Here is a 26,270-nt window from a genome sequence, read left to right as displayed (position 1 = left end):
ATAAGAGCCTGCTGGGGTCACATAGATGCTTCTGGAATCCTGGCGCTGCCCCTTGCTCACGAGGGGCCTCAGGTAGGTCACTTATCTCTCGAGACCTTAGTTTCCTTGTCTGGAAAATGGGAAGCACCACCACGTGATTGTGATGCTGCTTCCCAGAGAGAACTGAGCGCTCCCTCGCTGGAGCTGCCACTGTCACCAGGAGGTTTGTACCAAAGCACCTATGACAACCGGCTGCAGATGCTGATGGAGCACATCCTCTTATCGTCTCTCTGTCTCCCCATCGAAGGCTGCATCTTGTGTACAGCCACGAGCCGACCTGTGCCACAGGGCAGCGAACTGGGAGGGATGGATTGGCGGGAGGGGAAGGGGGGTCAAAGGATATCCAACCAAGCGCCTATAGGGGCAAAGAAGACTTTTAGGGATGGTGACGATGACACCAACCCCCAGTCCCCTCCTAGTCCGCCGGTGGGTCACAAGGTCATGAGCCCTGGCCCAAGCACATAATGATAAAGATGAATACCTTTACCAACCAATGGCAGACGTTTGCTGCAGGCCCCAGATGAAAAAATCTAATCAAAGAAGAGCTGAAAATGCTTGCAGCCCCAGAAGAAAAGGATTCCCGTAACAAACACAGGGAGGTGCGTCCCTTGCCGACCAGGCCCACCTGTCCAGGTGCCGCTGCGCACCCAGCGCTGCCTCCTGCAGCCCCCGCTCCACTGCTAACTACAGAGCCACAGCGGAGAGCTACAGGTACCGCCGGCCGAGGGCAGTGGGGTGTCCCAGAGCCCGTGCCCGAAGAACAGACGGGCCAGCTGGATTTGGGAGCTAGGAGAGCACTCATGAGCAAAGGCACAGCAAGGTGAGGCAGGTTTCCACAGGACAGCGGGCTCCAGAGGCCATTCCTCCCAGCCTCTGCCACCACCTCCTGTCCTAGGCTCTGCGACCTCACAGGAGTGATGGGAAGCGGGTGTGCAAAGGGGCCACGTGAGCAGGTGTCTGTATGGCGGCCAGCTACACAACTTGGCAGGATAACACCCCTGCCCTCTGTTCTGTACACTCAGGGCCTGTCTGCTGGCAAGTGTGGCCACGTGGCATGCTCTGGCCAAGGGAATGGGAGCAAGAGTGACACGAGACCCAACCCAAGGGCTGAGGGCCCCAAAAGGAAGGTGCTGAGCAAAAGCAGAGATCTGGGGCCTGACTAACATGGCCTCACAGCATCCAAGACTCCTTGGAGCACAGCCCATTCCCCACGGGGCAGCTGGAACCATCTGGGAACGCAGTGGGTCTTTCCATTGGAGTATAAAAGAACAGCCCCTTCCTGACCCACTTTTCCGGGTTCTTTCTGCATCCCAAGTAGCCACGGACACCTGCTAGGCCTGCAGAATTTTCTGACATGATGTACAGTAATAACAGGGGTCAAAATAAAAGGCGCAGGATGGTGGTCCGGGGATGGGTTCTTCCTTTGCTTCTTCGTATCTTTGGGTAGCAAGACCTGGGGGCAGGATGAGGCACCTCCCCAAACCCCGGCCAGGGGGACAGAGCCCCTCGGAGTGGCCTTAGGGGCTGCCAGACCTGAGGCCCCAGCCAGCGCTTGGGAGCTGGGGAGAGGCCACCCCACGGCCTCTCCTGCCAGCTGTGTCTTCCGGTCCTGCTCCCCTGTGGGCAGCACCAAAGCTCAGGCGATGACTGACCACGTCACCCTGCTGAACCTCAGAACCCTCCGAAGGAACAGGGGTCATTACTGAGTACATCTTAGGCATGAAGAAAGAAAACTCCAAATGTGGAGTCGCAGGGGGGCTCCAGGGTTCGCACCCGGCTCCGCACTGAGCCTGGCTCCAGCAGCTCACCACAGCCCCTGCTGAAGAGCTCCTCTGTTGCTCCCTGTTCCCGTAAATACGGATCATAGCTTAGCCCCAGGAGTACCACGGCGCTGCAGCGCGTAAGGCACCCGGCACACAGTAGGCGCCAAATAGGTGGTGGTGGGGATGGGGAAGAGAGTGGACACTCCAGCCCAGTCACGAGGCCCCCGCAGCCCCATGCTCAACCCTCTGCATCCCCCGATTTCCCCGTGTTTTCATTTCACTCCTACAATTACCCTGTGGAGTGCACAGCGACCTCTCATTCCCATTTTACGGCTGCAGAAAATGACTCAGAAAGACCAAAGCCTGACCCCACAGGGCCCTGGGGAACGCAGTGGGGACGTGGTTCCTCACTCGGGCCCAAGGGACACCCCCCTCCGCCTGCCATTCCCTGAGATGCTGAGGACCCCATGGCATCAGGTACGGGAAGCCTCTTACAGACCCCAAATGCCACACCCACTGCCGGGGACCACATTGAGAAAACTCGGCCACCCGTATCACCCGTGATGAGCATGGTTTCAGCAGCTCCTCTCTTGACTCCCGACTGTGGGGCAAGGGTGGGGAAGGCAAACACCGAGGGGGCCCAAGGCGCTCCTGGCGTGGGGCTGGCATCAAGAGTCCACCGCCGATTCTGCTACCCCAGCCCAACCCTCAGGCAGGTGTGACTACCTCCCACTGGCAGGTGTGCTGGGATGAACAGTCTCCCCCATATTCACATCCACTCCGAATCTCAGAGTGTGGCCTTGTGTGGGAATAGGATGTTTGCAGATGTGATCCACTGAGGTCACCAGGGTTAGGGCAGGCCCTAAATCCAACAGCTGGTGTCCCTTTGGGGAGAGGAGAGGACAGAGACACAGGGACGATGGTCACAGGAAGCCGGAGAGAGGGAGCCACTAGCCCAGGAGCACAGGAGCTGCTGGGAGCTGGAGGAGGCAGGAAGGAGCCTCCTCTAGAGCCTCAGGAGGGAGCACAGCTCTGCCCACACCTTGACTTCAGAGTGCTGGCTCCAGACGGCACAAGCCGCCCGGTTCGTGGGCATCTGTCACAGCGACCCCAGGACACTCGTGCATCCAACAGTGGAATTAAGCCTGGAGGTCAGTAACTGGCCGAGAGCTCCCTGGGCTTCGGAGCAGCGCAGCCACTCCCAGTGTCCTCGTCCTGCTTCCCGCCGCGTCCACCTCATCCAGAACACTCCCCATCCCCGCTCACAGGCTGCTGATTATGATCAAAGATTTGCAAACGTCCCTGCCTCCACCACATCCAAATGAGTGCCATTACAGGAAAGAAGTCCAGATAAAAATACCCAAACCCAGGGAGCGCCCGGGAGAGAATCAGCGCATCTATGAGCAGCCCCGCAGCCCCAGCATCTGGACTCGCGGGCAGCCCAGCTGCAGGAGGGCCTCCCCACCTTCCAGGCCCGGGGTCCCCTCCAGGCCACCTCCAAGCAGACCACAAGGTCCCCACTCCTGGCGCTGTGTTTGCCTTTTTCATCAACCAAACAAAGCCAGAGAGATGCAAAGAGAGCCTTGGGAAAGCGGGTCGGTACATTCTTCCCTCCGCTGTCACCAAAGAGAGCTGGAGGGGCGGCGGGGGGAGGGGAGCGCCGGGGGGAGGGGGATAAATTACTGCACGCGCGTCCAGCTGCACCAGGATGTAATAAAATGTGTTGCTAAGATACAAGTGCCAAAGAAGTTCATTAAAGGACACTTTAAACCAAGCTGCCAGACTCTTCTCCCTTTAAAGGCTACTTATTTGGTCCCGTCCCTCATGTTTATAATTAGATCGACAATATGAGAGTGGCAGTCCCCACTCGAGCCCACTCAGCAGAACTTGTTAATAAAATAACTCCCGACAAGGCGCTGACTTCGGCCGGGCTGTGGGGCGGCTGCGGGCCCGCTTTATTTACAGAAATATAATCTGAGCTCCGCTTACTTATCTAAATGAGAGATGAAGGTTCCTGAAGAGCCTCAGTGGTCCTCTGGCCAGGCAGTCCACCGCTCAGTCCCCTACAGGGACTGTGGTCCCTGGGGCCTGGAACCACCGCCTCGCAGGGCTCACCAGCAGATGCTCGGGTCTGAGAACCTCAAGGTCACAGATGCCGAGCGCTCTGTACACGGACGCCACGCAAGACACCCACCAGGGGACATTGAGGCAGGATGTTACTACATCACGACAACCCAGTGTGATGGAGCTGGCCCGGGAGGAGGGACACCAGGCCGCCTCCGCTGGGCCTGGAGGATGGAAGGGAAGGACACGGGGCCTCAGGGAGATAACCTGGAAAGGCCATCAGAGGACGCCTCCCTGAGGACTCAGCTGGGCTCCGGCTGCAGGAGGGCGCCCCTGGGCCCGCACCATCCAGAGAAGGCCCTGATGTTCAGCCCATGCCTACACCTCAGGAGATGTCACGGATGCAGGATTTCTGGTTTCTCCTGAAGTATCAGAGGAGTGCGCTGCACAGGCCCAGGCCCCGTGGTGACCGACGGCGCTGATCCCATGGCAGGGCAGGGTCTCTCTGGGGGGCCGGCCCTCAGCAGGACCACGCACTGGCCCGCGGGGGGCAAAGTCTGTGATACTGCACAAGGGAGAGCACCTCGGATTGTAATGAGGCAGTCACAGCACTTCTGAACAGCGTCTTGGCAGACGCAGACCTGGCCTGGCCTCTCGCCTCATTGCCATTGGTGTTGCTTCCCCTTGGCTGATTCGGTGCTGGTGTGGTGGACAAAGGACTCAGAACAACCCAGTCTATCCTGGGACAGCTCTACCAGAGAATTTCTCCAGACCTGGGAGTTAAAACTGCCCTTCTCGCAGCGGTTTGGCGCCTGCCTTTGGCCCAGGGCGCGATCCTGGAGACCCGGGATCCCGGTGCATGGAGCCTGCTTCTCCCTCTGCCTGTGTCTCTGCCTCTCTCTCTCTCTCTGTGTGTGTGTGACTATCATAAATAAATTAATTAAATAAATAAATAAAAATAAAAGATTTTAAAACTGCCCTTCTGGTAACTTCTGGCTTCTAATCAAAATTCTGCCCCACGAAAGGGCTGCTGCTCCCTCTTAATTATTATAGCCAGCTGGTGATTTAAGGATACGGGTCAGTTGTGCTAGAGAGGACAGCCCCCCTGCCCTGTCCCATCAGCTCCCTCATACTCATATGTTGCTCATTCCCAGCCACACCCGCCTCTGCTGGAAACGCCAGGCATGCCCCACCTCAGGGCCTTTGCACAGGCTGTTACCTCTGCCTGGAGCACTCTTCCTGCGGACAGCCATGAGGCCCTCTCCTCCAGCTTCCGCAGGCCTTTGCTCCAGGGCTGCCTTCTCAAGGAGGGGCTGAAGTCACGGAGAGCTCTGTTACCCTGATCCCTTCCAGCACCCTCCCTGCACTGAACACACCAGGATCCCCACGTCCCAGCTCCTGCTTTAAATGCAGGCCACAGGTGGCTCCTTGCAACCTGTGACCTGCCCACCTGCCGGTGCCGCAGCCCTAACCCCGCTCAGGGCCCCTCTGGATTTCTGCCCACGATGATGCCCGCAACTGTTGTGTCGCCTCCCCTGTCGAGCCAGGACGAGCCCTCGGAGGGGCCTTCTTAAACACGTTCCCTCGGCGGTGGCAGCCGGGAGGAGGCTGGCGATGTGTGCAAAGAAAACTCTGCATTCAGTGGGGCTGTCAGACTGTAGTTTAAGAAATAATTCCAGCATTTATGTGCGGTGTGCCTATTACCCCCGAGACGAGCCGCATTAATCACAGAGAAGAGTTAGTTATCACTGATTGGAGGAAATGCCGCTTGTCACTTTGTAACCTGCATCTCACATTAAATTCTGGATCACAGTCTCTAATATGTATATATTTTTAATTGCATTTTCAAGTTCATTTACATGCGCAGATTGGCTTTCCGCCTGAATGACATCAAAGAGAAACACATCTCCCTCTCTTTCTCTCTCCCCCCTGCCCCAGCCCTGCCTTTCTTTTGTGGGGCAAAAAGCCGCTCCCCAAATGGATTACGGTATCACCCAGGGGCAGCCTGCTGGCGCCCCCCAGGGAGACCCTAAGAGACCTCTCCCACCTGCTGTTTCAAGCAACTTTTGGCTGCTTCCGCACAAGAGGTGAAAAGGCAGTCATGACCCCCTCCCCACCAATGACGACCGCTCCCCTCCAAGTACCATCTCTTAGCACTTTTCTGTTCAGGAGGGTGACTCTCCCCTCACAAGCCCACACCAATCTCTACCTTGAGCACAGGCTCTGAAGGTGGCAGGCGGCTGGGTGACAAACACCCCTGCAGGGACTCCTTCCGAACCATCTTTTCAAAACTTACCTGCACGGAGGGAGCTGCAGTCAGTCTGGTTCAGTGAGTTTCACAAAATGGGCAGTTTGGAATGTGCTGGGTCCTGCCAAGGTGGCCTGCCCCCTACTTGTGCCAGACCCCAGCATGTCACACAGTGGACACCCGACAGAATGCCTCCCCCGCCCCCTCCCCCAAAAAAACCCTTCAATGGATGAAAAATAATTGTTTAAACAAAAACAACAGGCTTCTCGCACGACCGCAGTGTGTGGTCAGGAAGACCGGCGTCCCCCAGGGCTCATTCTGGTCCTGGGTGCCAGTCTAATCCTCTGCCTTAGTTTCCCAAGTTGTGACATGAGGCCTTGGCAGAGGTGCCCCACAACGCCACCTCCCCGTGGCTCTAACGTCTCGTACTCTAAGCCGTCATGCCAAGTCTGGGGGACACACACCCCCAACAGCCACCAAATCCCAAATTCAGGCCCCAATCCCAGCTGTGGACACACACCGATCCATGGAGACAAAAGCAACCCAGAGGTTTCTGTCCTGACAAAAAGCCATCTATTTCCCCATGGCAATCCCATCTTTGGGGTGCTGCCAGTTTTTGGCTTCTCACATTGTGGTGGATAAAGTGATACTGCTACAGCTCCCTCTAACTCCATTGCCCTGCTGCATGCTGGGAACTACGCCAGGCACTTGGGACGTGCATCCTCACTAATCCTCAGGACAACCTTGCCTGGGAAGCAGCATTATCCCCACTTTGAGATAAGGACCCAGCCACCTGCCCCTCCTATTGTAATTACATGGAGGCTGAGGAGCCACTCAGCCTTGGACAAAAAAAAAAGAAAAAAGAAAAGGAAAAAACCCCCAAATCCCCCAAGGAGGCCCTTCTTTCTGCTGTGTTTTAACACGACCAACACAGGTGCCAAGCAAAGAGAACAAAACGTGAAGCACAGGCCCATCTGAGACCGCACGGGACGCCCGCTGTTGGCAGTCGGACCAGAACGGAGCTGTATCAGCAATTTCTTACCACGCTCTGGAAACTGCTACTACCGAACAATAAGTAACCACCAATAAAAGAAAAAAAATCTTAAGGAAGCATGGCTGTTCCCCTGGAAAACAGAGGCTGTTTCAGAACGAGAAGAGGCCCCCACACTGGAGAGTGAGAGGACTGTCAGCCGAGGCGGGATCCACGGGGCAGAGGGAAGAGCGGGAGGAGAATGTGCTCCCGGGCCGGTCCAAACCTCACCCCCACGCTGCAGGGACCCCTCCCTGCACCCAGCCCGCCGCCCACTCCCCACCCTGGTGCCACATGCAGAGACCGGATGCAGACCCAGGCTCCCTCCGAAGTTCTACGACCTTCTAGCTCAGAGTAGAGCTCCCGCTCATCATCACAGACCAGCTACTTCTAATGAGCCAGTGCTCGTTTCTGAAGCACTAACTGCACCGACTTTTTTTTTTTATATAAAGATTTTATTTATTTATTCATGAGAGATACAGAGAGAGGCAGAGACGCAGGCAGAGAGAAGCAGGCTCCCTGAGGGGAGCCCAATGCGGGACTGGATCCTGGGACCAGGATCACACCCTGAGCCAAAGGCAGATGCTCAACCGCTGAGTCACCCAGGTGTCCCTGCACCGACTTTTATCTGAACGCACGCCCCAGACACTTTCCTAACTCGTGGCACAAACTGCTGTCATCTGTCCTCTACGCACTCCAGCGGAGGGGTGAGGCCTATGGGGCCCGGAACTGGATTACAGCCCCTGCTCCACTCACCCCCTTGTGATGTCAACCAGCCACGCGCTCCCTCTGGGCTTCAGCCTGTCCGCCACGAAATGGAAACTAAGAGCAGGCCTTTCCCAAAAGGTTATGTGAACACTGAATGGGCTGGTCCAAGAGAGCCCCAGGAGGGGCTTGGCTCGGGCTCGCATCAGACAGGGAAGCTGGGACTCCGGACAGAGAGTCAGAAGATGACCACCAGGTCTCACCTGCTGAGGACGCACCTGAGGATCTGGGGCTTGCTGTACCCTCCGAGGGAACCTCTGGTGTCATTTCTTAAGCATGAACCGCGAGCCAGCTCTCTGCTACCCGGTTTATAAGGCGCCGCGATTCGCATTTTACAGCCACTGAATGTGGGACAGCCACAGGAGGGTGGCGTTAGGTCTACAACTCCTGTCTGGCCAGTTGTAAAAGCTGTGCTTGACCTCCGTGTTACCTGCCTCCTGGAGGCAGACGTCAAAAGCCTTCTTGGCTGCCAGCTTCTGGAAGGGAAATCAAATCCAGAGTCCTAGTTCCTTAAACAGTGTACATTCCTAACAGCACAGCCATGCCTCACCCCCCTCCAGAAACCCGCCTCTTCCCCCCGTGTCCCCCTGTGTCTGGGAGGAGGGCCTCGGAGGCTGAGCAAATAGATACCCCCAAAGGGGCCGCCTTGAATCCCCCGTGTGTTGTCCAAGCGTGCCAAGATGCTGCTCCACTGCAAAAGTCCACACTGCCAGAGGAGGTGGGCGCCTGCTGGGGCCCAGGGGTGAGCTCCAGCGGGCGACCGGGCAGCAGGGCGTCCAGTACGGGGCTCACACAAGTGATGTGAAACAGCAGCAAGCCCGTGACTTGGTTCCTGGACAAAGGTGTTGGAGGAAAAACCTGCTAAATCACAGGGCTCATCATCGTAGCCAGCAGCTCTAATGAGGCATCGTGGGATTACCAAAGTTATTATCAGAGTCATCTCATTGAAAAAATTCAAAACTAATTGATATCAATTGTACAGCTCCGTCAGCAGGTGTCTGAAGAGACTGACTATCAAAGCGAACCTTGGACTGGCTGGAGAGTAAGGCACAGCCAACATCCAGCTCTACCAGGAGCCACAGAGCAACAGGACACCCTCGCTTGGAGAAGAACGCAGGGAACAGGGAACAGTGGGGAGCAGCAAAGGAAAGGTGGCAGCTCCCCCAGGCACAGCAGGTATCCCCTGCGGTCTCAGATGCAGGGACACGTCCCTTCAATCAACCCCTTGGCTTCCTGGTGGAGACAGGTCCTATCACTACACCCACTTTACAGATAGGAGGCTCAAGGAAGCAAAAGGACTTGTCCAAGGCTACTCCGCCAGATGCGGGAGCTGGTGTGTGACTTTAGGACTTCTGCTCTTGAGGCTATATCATGTTAGACCCTACAGTGCAGGGAACCGGTCAGCGATGAGGCATTGGTAAAACAGAGAAACAGAGGGCATTGTCTCAGTGGCCCCAAGCTGTTTGACCTTGGGAAGCTGCCCTTTTCTGATCAGTCGGGCAGGAAAGATTCCCCTGCCCGGCCTGACCCAAGTGATGGGATTATCCTAACAATCAAATAAAAAGATAGCATCAAAGAGGTGATGGAACACACAGACCTGTTGAAGAATATGGGGCTGTGTAGCCAAGGCACTGTGTCTCTGTGCACTTTGATTCTCTGCTTCTCTACAGGTGGAAATGTCACCTCCTTGGCGCGATCCCCAAGCACCCACCCCTTCAGAGCACACGATCGCGTCTGCTGCCCGAGTGAGCCTGGTGGTTAAACATCACATGCAGACCCCTCATTGGGCTTCAAGGGAAAAGCAACTGTGGATACACCTGTCTCCCCAACTCTATGTGAAAATGTTTGCAGACACTGGTGAAAGCATTTTGTAAGCGTAAAGCTTCATAAAATGAGACATCCCTGTTGCTAACAGCACCCCCCCATCTCCTCCATACCCCTAATACTTGGTGGATGCTTGTTAAACGTTTGTGGAATCAAACCGAGTTTTTCCCAAGAGAGATGTGCACCATACGATGTCAAGTGTAAAAAGCAAGTTGAGGCATGGTATGGTTAGCGAATGCACCACGCGTGTTCATCCGTGTTATGGATATTTGTGTGCGCACAGAACACACCTAAAGGGCACAGCACTGTTCTCACCCTCAAGGGAGGATGGGATGGAAAGAAGGGGACTTAACGGTTTTCGGACCTTCAGATTTGTACCGTGAGCCTTTTTTCTAGCAAGCAGGTGTTGCATTTACCACAAAAACTTTTTAAAAAGCAGACCTCTTCTTTAGCTCCTCATTGTTGAGAGAAGTAATAACATTGATCACCACCCTCCTCTGTTAAAGGTTTTCACTTCGGGAGAATGGCAATTATTTTCTTAGTTCAAAAACAAATCCTCTCATTTTCAGCATATGTTCCTGGAAAGTTACTAACCGATTTATGTATGCACGTGTTACACAGACTTCATATATATTTATTGGTACATATTGACGTGTTTGTCACTTATTTCATTTTAGACTTTACAGGCCAAAACAAGACCACACAGACATAACTGATAAACACACGTATATGCATATACGCACATACATACTTTTTTTAAACCAATGGACCAGAGCTGCTAACTGGGTTTCCAGAAACGCCACCAGTCCCAACTAATTGCTCAGTTCTAGGAAGCCCTAGTGAACAGGAAGAAGAACATCACCAAGCGGCCCCCTGCCCTCATGGCCTGTTAGGTGCTTGTCATCCAGGGCTACAGGGCCAGCAGTCTCCCGGCCTCCTCCCCCATGTCATGCACGGGACCCATCGTCCATGTGAGAGCCTTCCTATGCAGGTGACAAACATCTAAAGAGCTCATATGGCCTGGCTGGGCCTCCCTTTCACTCCTCCCTTCCCACCTGCCCTCAGCACCATTCCCGTACCATCCTGACCCATGCCCTAATGGCCTTGGCTATTTCTGAGGCTACTAAGTAAAATTCAGGCCTTCATCCTGGCAAGTGATGCCTTCCCTGCTCTGGCCCCAGCTCACCTTCTCTAAGGTTCCTCTCCTGCTCACTCCCACGGTCTTACCGCCAAGAAAACCCACAGCACCTGCAGGTGTCTTCGGGCCATTGTCCCTCAACAGGCTTGGCCACCAGCTTCTCTGGGCCCACAGCCCCAGGTGTCCTTGAGGACCTCCACCCCAACCCTCTCCAGGAAGCTAGCCTCAGTCTCCAGACCAGGAACAACGCAGGTGCTCCCACAGCATGATGTTCCCTGAACTTCTCTGGGATTTTTTTGAAACATGGTTATCTCTGCCTTCCTCTTTTGTGAGGTTCCCAAGGGCCGGGAGCTGTGGGTCTTACTCATTTCCCTGTCTGCTCATCTCAAGCATGTGACAACTTGCCATTTATTGCATGTCTACTACAGGCCAAGCATTCTGCCAAGACCGTTAGGTCAATCACTGCTATCCTCACGCCCATCTTATTACAAGGTCATCCACTCGCTCAACAAATGTGCATTCAGTCCCTACAGAGCATGGCCTTGAGAATACAGGGAGAGAGGTAAAGCAGACAGAGCGCCACCCCCCTGCATGGAGCTTATGGTCTAGCACAAAGCAGACAGGAAAAACTTGAGACAGACAACCGCCAGCACTCTCTGGAGGCAAGGAAATGCCTGAGGCGCCAGAGAAGCTGCTGGAAAGCAACCACGGAGGTGGCACTGCCATGTGCAGGAGTGGACATGTGCCCTGAGTGGACACAGTGCCCTGAGTGTGCCCTGAGTGGACACCAAGCAGAACATACCCTGGACAGTGCCCTGAGTGGACACCAAGCAGAACATACCAGAGGGGCCAAGAGGCAATGCAGTACGTTGTTCATGCGGCCAAGAGAAGGAAACCACCCAAATGCCCATCAACTGGTGAATGGACAAGCATAGTGTGGTCCCTCTGTGCCACAGAATATTATTCAGGTGTAAAGAGGACCGAGGGCAGCCCAGGTGGCTCAGCGGTTTAGCGCCTGCCTTCAGCCCAGGGCATGATCCTGGAGACCCGGGATTGAGTCCCAGGTCGGGCTCCCTACATGGAGCCTGCTTCTCCCTCTGCCTGTGTCTCTGCCTCTTTCTCTGTGTCTCTCATGAGTAAATAAATAAAAACCTTTAAAAAAGAAAAAAAAAAAAAGAGGACTGAAGTGCCACCGCGTACTACACCTTGGATGAGCCTTGAAAACTCCCACTTGGTGAGGGCAGCTGGTCTAGAACACCACACATCGTGTGATTACATCACAGGAAAACCAAACAGGCAACTCTAGAGACAGATCAGTGGTTGCTTAGGGTTGGGTGGGGGTGGGTGGCGAGTGAGAGCTGGGGCGGGGGTGGTGGTGTTGAGAGATGAAAATGTTCTAACGTTGATGGTGGGGACAGTTGCAAATCTCTGTGAATATACAAAAAAATCACTAATTTGTGCGTTTTTAAATAGGTCAAGTATGCGATGGGTAAACTGTACTTCAGTAATGCGGTTTTGGGTTTTCACAGTGGATGCACTGAGGAGGCTACTGGAATCTTCAACTAAGAGAAGATAGGGGAGGGACCAGAGTGGTGAAGGGGGAGGGCGGAGGCGCTCCAGGCACAGGGCTCAGGTGAGTGTGGGCCTGGAGGGGGCAGACTTGTGGGCTGCTGGGGGGTCAGGGTGGTGGCAGGGGAAGCCAGGGCTGGGTACAGCTGTCCTAGTCCATACTCTTCCCCACAGGGGATGGAGTGTGGAGCTTTGGGACGCCTTTCTCTTTAGTGTGCAACGATGCTATGAGAACCACCAGACCTTCCTCTTGAAGTCAGGAAGATGAAAATTTACCCTCCTGGATGGGGACAGACTTGAAGAAAATCTTGGAAAAAAAGCATGTCCTTTTACGAAAGGACTGCACACCAGCGGGAGCTTTCTGAATAAACCCAGCCTACAATTTCATTTGGTGGATACTTCCAAGGCGGGGTCCCTCTGGTGTCCGACGTGGCTAGTGAATCACGGCAAAGACATGATTCAGTGCCCGGGTGCGTGCCACATACATAATACCTTTCAAGAAGACATATTTTTATTGCTGCACTTAAGGACAGCCCCTCGGAACCCAGAGTCCATCAAATCGATGGATCGAGCGGCACGAGAGGCCCCAGGTTCACCTCCCGGGGTCTCTCTCTCTCTCTCTCTCTCTCTCTCTCTCTCTCGCAGGAGACCACACCAGCATGGGGCACAGTGAACACAGAAGGTTCTTCGCACTTGGCGGTGAAGCTGAACTTCATGAAGTTCAGGTCTGGAGGTGCCTGCTACACGTGGGCATCTGAACGTTGTACTGAGAACTCCGGAGAGGGAAGAAAAAAATTTTTAAAAACCCCAGTATTTATGATGGGTCTGTTATTTACATGGAAGTGCTTGTTGCTTGACAATTTAGATAAAAATGTTACTGCCTCTCTGCATGTGCTGCAAATTCATGGCGTAAAACCACTGAAGCAACTAATGGAGTCTTCACACATCATATCTTGTTAAAGACGAGGAGTCCGTCCTCCACTGGAATTCAAAACCTGGCAGCCGGGCACATGCCACACCTGGGAATGCAGCCTGGCCAAAACTCAGCTCTGACCAACTCCCCACACCGCCCCCCCCCGCCCCCTTTTTAAAGGAAAGAATACAAACTCTGAAACAGCAAGATCCTAGGGAAGCTGGTTTCCTGTTTATCCCCCAGTCCACGGATGGTGGGAGACACACTGGAGAGTTCTACAGGATCTGCATCTGTCTACTTCTGACCCACAACCAATCTATTTACTTCTACAAGTCCTCGATCAACATCCTTAAACCACTTGTCCATGTTTCTAGAAATTGCTGGAAAAAAAAAAAATCCCAGTGTCAAGGGCATGAATGGGAAATTGATGGCTGGGCACCAAAAGATATTACTCGGCTGCTATTGTATTTCTAACAGATGTGGATAATGGGGTCATCCGTTTCGCTTTACTATCTAGTTCATCATCCACCTATGCACTTTTAATTGAAACTTAACCTTTACATCCCACGTTCCAAGAAGGAGCAGCACAAAAACACATCTCCGGAAGCGCAAACGGTAGGAGTTTCTTCCCCAGCGAATCTATAAATGAGCACTACCTGTGATTTATGTGTCGAGTCAAAAAACAAACTCTGAGATACTGGCCTTTTCGTACCTGCTCCCACATTCCTGCTACTCCCGGGCAGGTTCCGAGGTGACCAAGCAGAGCCCCCGCTGCTCCTCTTCGAGACCGTGGGTGCAGCCCAGAATCGCCTCCAAGAGCTTGTTTCCTAGACCTTTCCCCAAGCCGAGCTGCCAATCACCACCAAACTCTCCCAAGGAGGGCGAGACGGTAAATGTTAAGTCTACCCAACTCATTTCATAGGTGACCTCTGAAAAGATTTCACCGCGGAGCTTGGGAGAGACAAGGCAGCTTTATTAGCATGCTGCACCACCGCCTCGGCCCCCTCCCCTCCCTCTTTTATGAGCCCTTGTTATATAAAATGCCACAAAGGGAAAAGGAAAAACAACCGACAGTTCCAAACACAAGTTCCGATGGCCAGGCCCAACGCGCTGGCTGCTTCCCAGGTGTTATATTTAGTCGTTTAAAAGAGAAACATTTTTAAAAGACCGGAGAACAAAAGTTTTCCTTGTTTCCTTTCTTTTTGAACACACACTCACACACACAAAAAGATGGAGGTACATGCCATCCGCAAGCATCTTTCCTTCCCCGAGTTCAAATTTAAAGGCGAAGGCAGCCTGGAGTAGGACAGCTCCTTCTCCCAAGCTGCACGGGAGCCTCCAAACCGAATTTCCAAATGTTTCTCTCAGCCTCATCTAAATTCCGGCATGACAGATAATAAATAGCTACTCATTTACTATCATCATAAAATTTTAAACAGCCTTGAAACAGTTGCCACAATACAGAAGACATGATCAAACCCAAGCTCTGAAAAGCCACTCCAAATAGTAAAACTATTGCCACGCAGAAGCACACATAAAGACATTGTTGCAATAAAAGCTGCTGGATTACTGGATTCTCTCTCCCTCTCCCCCCGCCCCCTCTCTCTTAAATCTTCCACTCAGAGCCTAAGAGTCAACAACTTGCCGTTTTACCCAGCGGAAAAGAAAAAAAAAAAAAAAAAAAAAAAAGGGCTTAGCAACCCTCAGCTATCACACCGTACCGGATTTGGTGATGGGTTTTTTTTTTTTCCTTTTTTTTAAAAAATAAATAAAGTCTCTGATTTGATTGCACACAGTGATTAAACATCTTTGTGCTCAGCGAAGGGTCTCCCAACCCCTCCCCCTCCAAAAATGGCATCAAAGCAATCAAAATGGTAATGCCGGGCCTGGGTCCCCTCCCCCCGCGAACTCCCCGACTTCGCCGGGGCCGCGCGCCGGACCCCCCTCCGGCGGGAATGGAAGCTTCCACGCCTGGACGGGGGCGCGGGCCGGGCGCGCGCGGCCGGGGAGGGGGGGCCGCGGCACCGACAGAAAGGGGTTAACGCGTTCGTCCCAACCCTCCCGTCCAGCCGGGCGCCCCCGACCGGGCGCGGACCCGCGGGAACTGCCGTCTTCCCCCGCGCAGCCCCGCGCCCTCCCCCTCCCCCTCGGCCGCGCGCCCCCTCCCTCCACTTTTCAACTTTAAAGACTCGAGATTTACACCCGGCCTCCGAGTTCCCCCGCTCCGCCCCCGCCCCCCCCCCGGGGCGGCCGCGCCTCCCCCTCCCCCCGAAGGCCCTCCGCGGGGTGGGGCGCGTCGGGCGGGGGCCGCGGCCGGGAGCGGGGGGCGGGGGGCGGGGGCCGCTGTCCAAGTTTGGAGCTGGCGGCGGCGCCGGCATTCCGAAGGAAGCGCGATCGATGGCCAGGGGGCGCGGCGGGGGCGGGCCGGCGCAGGGAGGGCCGGGGAGGGGCGCGGGCGCCCCCCGCCCCCGCCCCGCCCCCGCCCGCCGCGGAGCCCCGGGAGCGCCATTGGCTGCGCCGCTCAAAGTTCTCGGCTCCGGGCGGCGCGGGGAAGGGGCGGGAGCGCGAGTGCGGGGAGCGGGGCGCGCAGGGGGAGGAGCGGAGGGGGAGGGGCGCGCGCGGCGGGGAGGGAGGGGAGGGAGGGGAGGGAGCGGGGGCGGGGGCGCGCGGCCGGCCGCGCTCTGGCGGCGGCATCTGTTCGTGGTGCTGAAACCCCGAGCGCTGAGCTCAGCGCAACTAAGTCACAATGGACAACTTTTCCTCCCCGGAGGGGCCGGGAGGGGCGCGGGGGGGTCGGCGGCGGGGCCCCCCCTCCGCGAGGCGCTCGGCGGGGGTCCCCGTGTCCGCCTGAAGCCAGAGACCAAAGTTGGGGCAGAACTGGGGGGGTCCCGGGGGCGCCTTTCTTTTGTTCCCCGGGAGCTGGCGTCAGGTTCCGAGAATAAAAAGTGATGCCGGAGAAGGGGCGGGGAGGGGGAGCCCGCGGGAGCGATTCTTCGAGGCGGATTTGCCACGGAATCCAGAAACCGCGTCCAAGGAGTTTGCGGCGTCCAGGCCCCAAATACCGTCGTCCCCCCCCCCCCCCCCCCAGCACCAGCACCGCGCCAGCGCCGTGCCCGCCCGCCCCTACCCTCCCGCCGGGGGGGGCCGAGCCCGGAGAGATCGCCGCATTCCAAAACCCTGTCCACCAACTCAAAATGGACGCCGGGCTGCTCGCCGCCTTCCGAGCGCAGCGCCTGTTTCGGCCACTGCCGGAGCCCGGCTCTCCCCGCCGGCCGCCAAGGACCCGGCTCTTTCTTTCCAGAAAAGCAGGGGGGCGGGCAACTTTGCGGCCGCACCCGGGCTCCCTGGGGAGCGGGAGCGCGCGGCGCCGAGGCCGCACTTTTCAGGGCGCAGCCAAAGTGCCGGGCGACCCCCGCCCGCCGCGCCCCGGGCGGAGTTGGGGGGCGCAGGCTCCGCTCGCTTACTTGTTTGTCGCTGAGCGCGGCGCCCCGCGGCTGCCTCTCGTGGAGCTGCTTCTTGAGGTCGCCGTTCTGCGGAAACACGGGGAGCGGGCTCAGGCCGGCCGCCCGGGGGGTGGAGCGCGCCCCGGGCCCGCGGCCCCCCGCCCCCGCCCCGCCCCGCCCCGCCCGGCAGCCCGCGGGCCCGGCGGTCCGCACGCGGCGCGCCCCAAGTTCCCCGGGCCGCGTCCCGCACGCGCGGCGGCCGGGCAGTGCCGCGCGGGGCCGCTTACCTGTGGCTGCCGCCTCATCGGGGCAGCTCGCGGGGCGGGGCGGGGGCCGCGGCCACCCGGCGGCGCGCCCCGAGCCGTGCAAGTTTGCAGGCAGGGGTGCGTGTGCGAGTGAGTGCGAGTGTGACTGTGTGCCGGGGGAGGGGGGAGGAACAAAGAGCCAAGTAAACACGGCGAGTCCGTGTCGAGCAAAGCTCATAAATATTCAAGTCGCGTCCTAATCTCCCCAACACACACACGCGCACGCCGCAGTTCCTCTCGGGCTCCGGCCGCCACGCCGCCGCTGGCCCGAGCGACGGCCGCCAAAAGTACTTTTGCAAACTGTGCGGGATTGCGCGGGGGAGGGGGCCGGGTGGGGGCCGGTGCACGCTCTCCCACAGACACCCCGGGGCGGGCTCGCGAAGGGGTCGCCGCCTGGCACCCCCGGTCCCGCGGACGCGGCGGCGAAGGCGCGGGGCTCAGGTCCCCCGGGCTCCGGACCCCACCCCCACCCCCACCCTCACCCCCACCCCCACCCCCAAACTGTGCCAAATGGCTAGAGAGGAAGGGAGGAGGAGCAGCCCGTGGTGGCGGGGGGCGGCCGTGCACGCTGGAGACTCCCCGGGCCCCGGGGCAGCCTGGAGGAGGAGCCCCGGCCAGGCACACCTCCGGCCGCGCAGACCAGACCGTGCGGCGACGAGGAGGAGGACGGCGGGCGCGGGTCCCCGAGGCGCCCCCACTCCCGGCCCGGGGCCCCCGGCCGCCTACCTGGTGGCGCGCGAGTTCCACGGCGAGCGCCTCGGGCCGGCTCTGCAGCTCCATCCCGGCAACTTGGGCAGCACTTTGCGCTCACTTCGGCCCCGGCCCCCGGGAAGTTGCGCGACTCCGCGGGGGGCGGGGCGGGCCGGGCCGGGCCTCCGGGGAGGGGGTGGGGGACACGAGCCCCCTCCCCCAAGGCCGAGCGGGAGGGACGGGGGCGCCTGGCGAGAGCGGGAAGAAAGGCGGCCGGGCGCCGCGGCCGCTCCAACTCCTCAGGCTGCCCGGCAAGTTGCGCCGGGTCCCCGGGCCGCCCGCGCTGGCCGGCGCATGGCCCCAGGCTCCGGGAGCCCGCGCAGCCCCGCGCAGCCCCGCGCAGCCCCGCGCCCGCCCCGCCGCCGGCCGGCAGGGACTATATTTCCTCCGGCGCGCGCCTGGATCTCGCTGGGCCTCGGCAAAGTTGTGCCTCGGCGCGATGCTAATTCGGCAGTGCCCGGATGGAGCGGGCCGGGGCGGCGGGGGGCGGGGGCGGGGGGCGGGGGGCGGCGCCGAGCCCGCCCGCCCCGCCCCGCCCCGCCCCGCCCGCGCGTGCGCACTGCCGCCCCGCCGCGGCCCCGCACCGCGAGCGGAGAACAAAAGTGGCGGAGCCGGGGGCGCCGAGGGGTGCGGACGCGAGGAAGACGCGCCGCGCGGCCCGAGCCCGGGCTTGGAGACTTTCCGGTGGGAGGAAAAACAAAAATCCTTTTTTTTGCTTTTCCTCCCATTTCTTTTCTCCTCTGGCTCCCGGTGCTCCCTCTCTGCCCTGCTCCCCCCTCCCGGCTCCCTCTCCTACTTTATTTAAATTGCCTGCCCTCCCCTCCCTGCCCTGCACCCCCTTGCTGCTCCCCGCAGCCTCAGCCTTACTGCCCGCCTCTCCCGACGCCCGATGGCCACCGTGGCGTTTGAACAGTAGGAAAATTGATCTCTTGACTGTCCCTTTAATGATTTCATTTTTCTTTTTTTTTTTTACACTCACAATTAAACTCTCAACAGATGTCCCTGGACTCTTTTTTAAGGCTGTTGTTAAAAATCGTAAACACACCCGGTCAGTGTGACATAAGACAGTTATAACTAGAGCTGCCGAGGTCGTATTCCAAAACTCCCAGCCCACAGCCGGGAGCTTGGTGTCTCCAGAGTCGATATTACCATGGTAGAGTTACCATCCTCATCAATTAACGTCGGAGTGCTCGGTACCCTATTGATAGCATCCCGGACGGTTTGGAAAGCGATGGGGGCGGGGGTGGGGTGGGGTGGGGGGACGATGCAGTAGTCTTTCAAAGGAAGAATTTAAACTGACCCATCGTGGTAACTTCGTGTTCCTGCACAGCACAAGAAGTACTCAGGCGCACACAATCAGCAAATGCTCTGTTCGACATATGCCCACGCACCACACCTCATTTCTACTGTCAGAAGTTGTTGGGATTTTGGGGGTGTTGGGTCAAGACCCCAATGTGGCTCTGGCCTCCATTAGGGCTTTTGCCATAAGTGACTTACATGTTTGTCCCCTGGGCCCCCGGATACCAGGGGCCTCTCACCTTTGCCCCCAGCAGCCAGCCTTTAGGAAAAACTCAGTAGCAGATCACTGGTTAATGGGTGAGCTTTGTTATCCAACGCAGGACTAACCCATGTTCTAAGTGGTCATGATCCATTTGGTCTAGCACCGACCAGGGAGAAGCACGGTTGGTTCACTGAATGCAAAACAAAAGGGCTGAGTCTGGGTATCCTGAAGACGCTCTGGCTCCTTCCACTCTGAGTTCGGCCCAACTCAGGGTGGCATCCTTCCTCTTTAGTGCTTTCGCCCGCCTGGACAGCGCCTGGGAAAGTGGACCGGCCAGGGGAGCAGCGTTGAGAGAGCCGGGGAGAGTGGGCATGTGAGAGCATCCCTACTGTAATGTCGGTAAATGTCACCGGCATTTTGGTAAAACTTCATAATAATTTCATTGGCCACGTACGTAATTAAATCAACAGCGCCCGGGGTGCTGGCCAGAGGGGAGCGTTTTCTGCTGCGGAGACTTTGAAGTGCTGTCCGTAAGTTCCTGCTAATTAATTCAGGCCACAGTAGTCGTCGTCTGCTTGGCCCTCTGTTGTTTTACTTGCTACCTAATTCCTGAGCAAGCAACAAAGGCCCAGGGCTGGGGCGATCTCTGACATCCGGGGAGTTGGTCATGTGGAGGGAAACCAAAGCTGAAGTTCTTGCCAGCAGGGATCCGGTGCTGCCACGGCAGACAGACTTCTCTGCCTACCTCCTGGACCCAGGCCGCCCTCCCTTTGCCCGCGGGGTGCCCTCCATGGGGAATGCCCCGTCCCTTAGAACGTGCCTTTTACAGATCCTCTTCGTCTTCCCAGATTCACTTCAAATGCCACCTTTTCTGGGAGACTTACTCTAGTTTCTATACATGAATTCTTCTCTCCCCTCCCTGGGGGAGACCCAGTCACAGTCCATCCATCCATCCATTGCTGGCTTAACCAGTCAGAGGTGAGGGCCAGCCCGCAGGACAGACTCACCACCTGGCTGCCACAGCAGCCCCAGCACCTAGCCCAGCCCTGTGGACCCATGGGGACCTGGCTGTTCCCCGCCTCCCCTGCTGGTTTCCGAGTGAAGCTTTACACCCTGGACGAGGACTTGGCCTCCACGCTGACCCAAAAAGGGCCAAGTCACACAAATGCAGGAGTCCTGGGGAGTTGGCTAGGACTCCCATCGAATAAACTTGAAGCAACCAGAAACAGGATTCAAGAAAGGGAGCCAGCAAAGCAGGATCGATCCCTTCCTTGGCTGGTTGGATGCTCTGGGTCGGATCCTCTTTGTGTGAAGCAGCAGGCATTGCAATAATCCATCACCATAATTTTGCTTTCCTTCCTTCCGCTCTTTCCCCTCATCCTCCTGCCCTTGGATTGCACCCCCAAAAATAGACCTGAAGGTTCGTTTTACCTCTGTCTTCAAAGGTCCCCCTGGCTAAGAAGGGGAATAGCTACAGGGTTTTGGTGAGGATTAATGAGCTCACATCTAAGAAAGCCCTTCGAACACTGGAAAGAACTGAAAAAGTGTTGGTGATGATTCTCAGACTCAAGAACTGGTCTTCGGTCTCCCCCCTGCATGAAAGTTTCCTATTAAAACAAAACAAAACAAAACAAAACAAAGTGCATCTTGAAAGAGGACCTCAAAAGCAGCCCAGTAAGCATTGAATATGCACCAACATTGTATAGGGCCGTACACCAGGTGCTATGTGACACACGTCCAATTAGACACGTCCCAGGCCCTGGGAGACTGTGGTGTGGTGAGGCTCCAAGAAAGAAAACACAGATGTAAGGAATGATAATCCCAGGGGCCCTGCATTAAAAATAGCACAGAGTGAGGGGAAAGGGGGAGTGGGGGAGGGAAGGGTTAATTCTGGGAAGGGTGGTCTGAGAGGGGCTTGTTGAGGAGTCATTTGAGCAGAGCCTTGAAAGGGTAAGAATGCCATTTGTCCTGGGTTTTACCATTCACCGAGCATTCTCCATATCCGTGATCTCACTGAGACCTCAGCAGAGTTCCAGGATGTGGGTCGGGTACCCCCAATTTTACAGGTTGGAGGACCAATGTTGAGGGCTCCAGCTTGCCTGGGCTGGATGCATAGACAGAGGCAGAGGAGACCTGAGCTCTTCCGCTTAGGGTCTGCGTCATCTTGGGCAAGTTGGCTGAGGATAGGTTGGTTTTCAAAGACAGGGATGGGTACGTTACTGAAGAAGCAACATAAGCCAAGGTCCTGAGGCAGAGATCTCAGAGACCTCTAAAATTGGGGGTATGTGACCCACATCCCGGAACTCTGCTGAGGGTCAGTGAGATCACAGATATGGAGAATGCTCGGTGAATGGTAAAACCCAGGGCAAGTGGCATTCTTACCCTTTCAAAGCTCTGCTCTACTGTTGGAGAGAAGTTGGATGGACAAGATAGGGGCTGGATGAGGATCCCTGGGTGGCTCAGCGGTTTAGCGCCTGCCGTCAGCCCGGGGCCTGATCCTGGAGTCCCGGGATTGAGTCCCACGTTGGGCTCCCTGCATGGAGCCTGCTTCTCCCTCTTCCTGTGTCTCTGCCTCTGTGTGTCTCTCATGAATAAATAAAATCTTAAAAAAAAAAAAAAAAGATATAGGACCAGACCACATGGTCAACAGTGCCAGGCTGCTGTTTCACTGCAGCACGCAGGCAGGGGGACCTGCCCAAGGCTTCTGCATGCTTCTGCTCAGGTCTGTGCTCTGAGATTACTGCGCAGTGATGTGAAGGGTGCAGGACAAGGTGGGGTCAGCTGGGAGGTGGAGGCCAAGATCCAGGAGAGAGACCCCCATACCTGGCCTGAAGGAGAAGGCAAGGAGGCAGGTGCAGATTTCCTGGGGCCACCGTGGCCCCCCCACATAGAGGAAGCATGCAGAGTAGCAGGAGGGGACTTGGGATGGTACGGATTTGACTTCTCATGAGTGTTCCTGTTGTAGGCTCCATTTCCCAAGAGCCTTCCCTGTGCCCTCTGCAGAAGGCACCCTCTATTTCTTGTGGCCCCAAAGAGGTGAGTCCAGCCATCCCCACTTTACAGATGAGTACACTGGCGCCCAAAGTGGCTCCGTGACCTGCCCAAGCTGCATAGCTACAGCTGCAGCATCCACGCACATCGGTGCCCGACACAGTCCCATTCGTGATTGCCACCCTGTGTGATATTTAGCAGTGGCCTGTTTTACTCTCCAACGTGTCCCAGCCCAGATGGCTAGTTGTATGGCCAGCCCGCTGCAGGAAAGGGGTGGAATTCAAGCCCCTCCAGTTTTCATGGCTCCAGAGCCTGCTGTCTTCCACTTCGTCTCACCCCGGCCTGGTGCCCCATTATCTAGAGCAGCGGCCGGAGGTCAGGATCGAAGGCTGGGGCACGGGTGCAGGGGACTCAGGTTCCAGCAGGGCCGGGCCACAGGACAACCTCAGCGTCACAGACTATGACCCTGCTTCCTGCAAACGGGTGGCCAGGCCCCATCCGGTCGCTAGCGCACCAGCTCAGAGCCTGCACAGTGTATCTGGGAGGCACCTGCCACACACCGACAGGCTTGGGCCTGGAGTCAGCTGCCTGCGAGCATCTCCTGGGATGTGGCTGCACAAGCCTCGCTCTAAGCTCACCAGCCCCGAGGGACAGGAACGCCATCCCCTGATCCTGGAGTCACCCTCTCCTCGGAGGTCCCGTATCACACACACTCCAAGTAACTAGTTAAGTTTAGATGGTACTGGATCAGGGTGGGCCCTAACTCCAATAGGACCGGTGTGCTTGTCAGAAGAGGAGAGGAGGGACCCAGACACACACAGGGATGATGCCATGTGATGACAGAGACAGAGATCAGAGTCCATAAGCCAAGGAATGCCAAGGATTGTCAGAAGCTGGGAGGGAGGAAGCTTGGGTAGGATCCTCCTCCTCCGGAAGGACTAGCCCCGTGGACACCTGGATTTAGGACTTCTGGCCTCCGGACTGTGAAAGAATGCCTTTCTGGGGCGCCTGGGTGCTCAGTGGGTGAAGCGTCTGCCTTCAGCTCAGGTCATGATCTCAGGGTCCTGGGATCGAGTCCTGCATTGGGCTCTCTGCTCAGCGATGTGTCTGCTTCTCCCTCTACCCCTCCTCCCTGCTCAGGTTCTCTCTCTCTCAAGCTCTCTCTCACAAATAAGTAAATAAAATCTTTTTTAAAAAAGAAAGAGAATACCTCTATTTTTTAAGCCCCCATCGTGTGGTACCTCATCAGGGGAGCCTGGGAAACCCACAAGCAGCATGGGCCTCCCTTCTGATGCGCAGACAGGCTCGGGTCCAGGTCCCCCCGCCCTGCAGCCTTGTGGGCTCATGGGCCTTTCCCAGACCCTCGCTCCTGCATCTCCTGGGGAGAAGAGACGAGCACAGGGCGGGGTATATTCAGATCCAACGTGACCCAGAGCCTCTCAGGCTCTAGAATCACGTGATGTGTGTACCAAACGCCTCCAATGTCTCTAGGGGACCAGTGCATCACCCAATAATCACACACCTCGGTATTTCCACAGCCAAACATACAAACACCCACCGGAAGGGGAACGAGAGCCACTGAGTGACGTCCTGTCAGCTCAGGTCAGCGTTCGCTGCCAAATAAGTGTGAACTTCAAACCTACCAGCATGAAACTGAGCACGTTTGGGGCCTCAGACGAACACATAAGGGACCGTGCACACAGTCTGCCCGCTGAGAACTCATTGATTTCCCTTAGTCACCTCCCTGGCGCTGGCCCCACTGCATCTCTAACCGATTCCATCCATACACACAGCAGCTCCCAGGAGGAAAGGCATTATTGCTCTCTTGCTACCAGTGGGGAAACTGAGGCAAGGAGAAGTTAATGGGACCCCCTCGCCATCGCCCAGAGCCCAGGATAGCACAGCCTCCGCACCGTGGACCCTCGCCGATGCTCCCGCCCTGTCCAGGCACCAGACATCACCCACCCCCCCTGCGGCCATCAGGTCGGGGCATCTGCTCCAAGCACAGATACCTGTGCCTCCTCTTTCTCAAAGTGCTGTTTTCTCTCCGAGCAAAACGTTCCCAAGAAGAAAGTTCCTCCATTGAGTGTCGGTCCACCAGCGGCCCTCACTGAATCCCCCCCACCCCTTGCCTCTCCGTAGAGAGAAATCCAGCAGCTCAGTGGTTGGTTAGAGCCCCCCTCACCTGATGGGAATAACTCAGTGTGTGACCGGCCCAGAGCAGAAGTAGTAGTCCCCGGCCCATGTATTCGTTCGGGGCGGGGGGATGCTGTTACGAAGCACCACACACTGTTGGGGTGGGGGTCTGCATCCACAGAGATCTGTCCTCTCACAGCTCGGCGGCTGGAAGTCCAAGAACAAGGGGAGGCAGGGCTGGTTCCTTCTGAGGCTGTGGGGGACACTCCATTCCAGGCCTCTCCCAGCTTCTGGGGTTTGCTGGCGTCTTTAGCATCACCCCAATCTCTGCCTCCACTTCTGAATGACAGTCTCCCTCTGGACATGCCTCTGTGTCCAAATTTCCTCTCTTCATGAGGGCACCAGTCTTGTTGGACCAGGGGCAACCCTAATGACATCATTTTAATGTGGTGACTTTTATGAAAACCCTGTTTCTGGAGCACCTGGGTGGCTCAGTGGTTGAGTGGCTGCCTTTAGCTCAGGGCATGATCCTGGGGTCCTGGGATTAAGTCCCGCATCAGGCAGGAGGCAGGGAGCCTGCCTCTCCCTCTGCCTGTGTCTTTGCCTCTCTCTGTGTGACTCTCATGAATAAATTGAGGGCACCTGGATGGCTCAGTCAATTAAGCATCCAACTCTTGGTTTCAGCTCAGGTCATGATCTCAGGGTCCTCAGATTGAACCCTGTGTCAGGTTCTGCGCTCATCACAAGTCCGCTTGAGAGTCTCCTTTCCCTCTCCCTCTGCCCCTCCCCTACTCTCTCTCAAATAAATAAGTCTTAATTTTTTTTTTTTAAAGTAACCTCTACACCTAACGTTAGGCTCAAATCCATGATCAAGAGTCACATGCTCTACCAACTGAGCCAGCCAGGCACCCCTACAGTTTGACTTTTTTTTTTTTTTTTTCTAAACACAGTTATTCCCAGAAGTCTCAAAGCTTACATTGCTCTGCGGGGCATTTCTAAACTATATACCTATTGCTAAGTCAGCTAAAGATGTAAGAGAAGTCCTCCGTGTTATGGATTGTATGTTGATGATGAACTGGAGACCGGCTTGTTCCTGCCATCCAAAATCCCCTTCAAACTGCTCTGGAGGCTGGGTGAGTGCCCGCAGGGCGGGGGCGGGGGGGCGCCCCTTTCCAGGCTGGGGAAAATGTTTGGTGGGTCTGGTCCAAGGCTGAGCCTCCCTGGATATTTGGAGAGGTAGGAGATGAGGAAGGAGCCAGCACGGACAGGTCACCCCTCACTGGGTGCACCTACCCCAGGCTCACGGACTGTTTCACCACATCATCGTTTATACCAATCTTGTGTCCTGCCCCCTGACTGGCAGGTGTAATTACTCACTATTTGGAAAGGAAGCCCAAGGAGGCTAAAGTGTCGTCCCAGATCTTGGCCTGTGTGTGCTAGACTCAGGATTCAAACTCAGGGCTGTCTGATTGCAAAGCCAGGCCGGTTCCACTGCCTCTGGCCACCTCCCCTTCTAGCTGGGTCTCCACCCTGGTATCATTTCAAGTTTGGAGTCAAAAAGCCTTCAGGGCAGCCCTGGTGGCGCAGCGGTTTAGCACCGCCTGCAGCCCAGGGCGTGATCCTGGAGACCCTGGATGGAGTCCCACATCGGGCTCCCTGCATGGAGCCTGCTTCTCCCTCTGCCTATGTCTCTGCCTCTCTCACACTCTCTCTCTCTGTGTCTCTATGAATAAATAAATAAAATCTTAAAAAAAAAAAAGCCTTTCAAAGGGTTTATTTCCTATCCCCCGA

General features: G+C 56.6%; 1 protein-coding gene across 3 annotated transcripts in view; it reads right to left on the bottom strand.

Annotated features, from left to right (window-relative positions):
* The window catches only part of PHF21B (PHD finger protein 21B), an 84,053-nt gene extending 66,080 nt beyond the window's left edge, over nt 1-17,973 (bottom strand). The window contains exons 1-2 of one of the 3 annotated variants that reach the window (XM_077914151.1): nt 17,828-17,973; nt 16,818-16,883 (exon numbers count right to left, since the gene is read on the bottom strand). In XM_077914151.1, coding sequence (XP_077770277.1) covers nt 16,818-16,883; nt 17,828-17,881 — 120 coding nt within the window. In that variant the 5' untranslated portion in view covers nt 17,882-17,973. Of the gene's footprint in view, nt 1-16,817; nt 16,884-17,083; nt 17,234-17,827 lie in introns of those variants that run through there. The other 2 variants (XM_077914152.1, XM_077914153.1) reach the window with 2 other exon arrangements.
* Between the last annotated feature and the right edge of the window lie 8,297 nt (nt 17,974-26,270).

This window comes from Canis aureus, chromosome 11 (genome assembly GCF_053574225.1).
Source record: "Canis aureus isolate CA01 chromosome 11, VMU_Caureus_v.1.0, whole genome shotgun sequence".
NCBI classification, from domain to species: domain Eukaryota; kingdom Metazoa; phylum Chordata; class Mammalia; order Carnivora; family Canidae; genus Canis; species Canis aureus.
The sequence above is the reverse complement of the archived record's forward strand: the minus strand, read 5'-3'. Positions and strand labels throughout refer to the sequence as shown.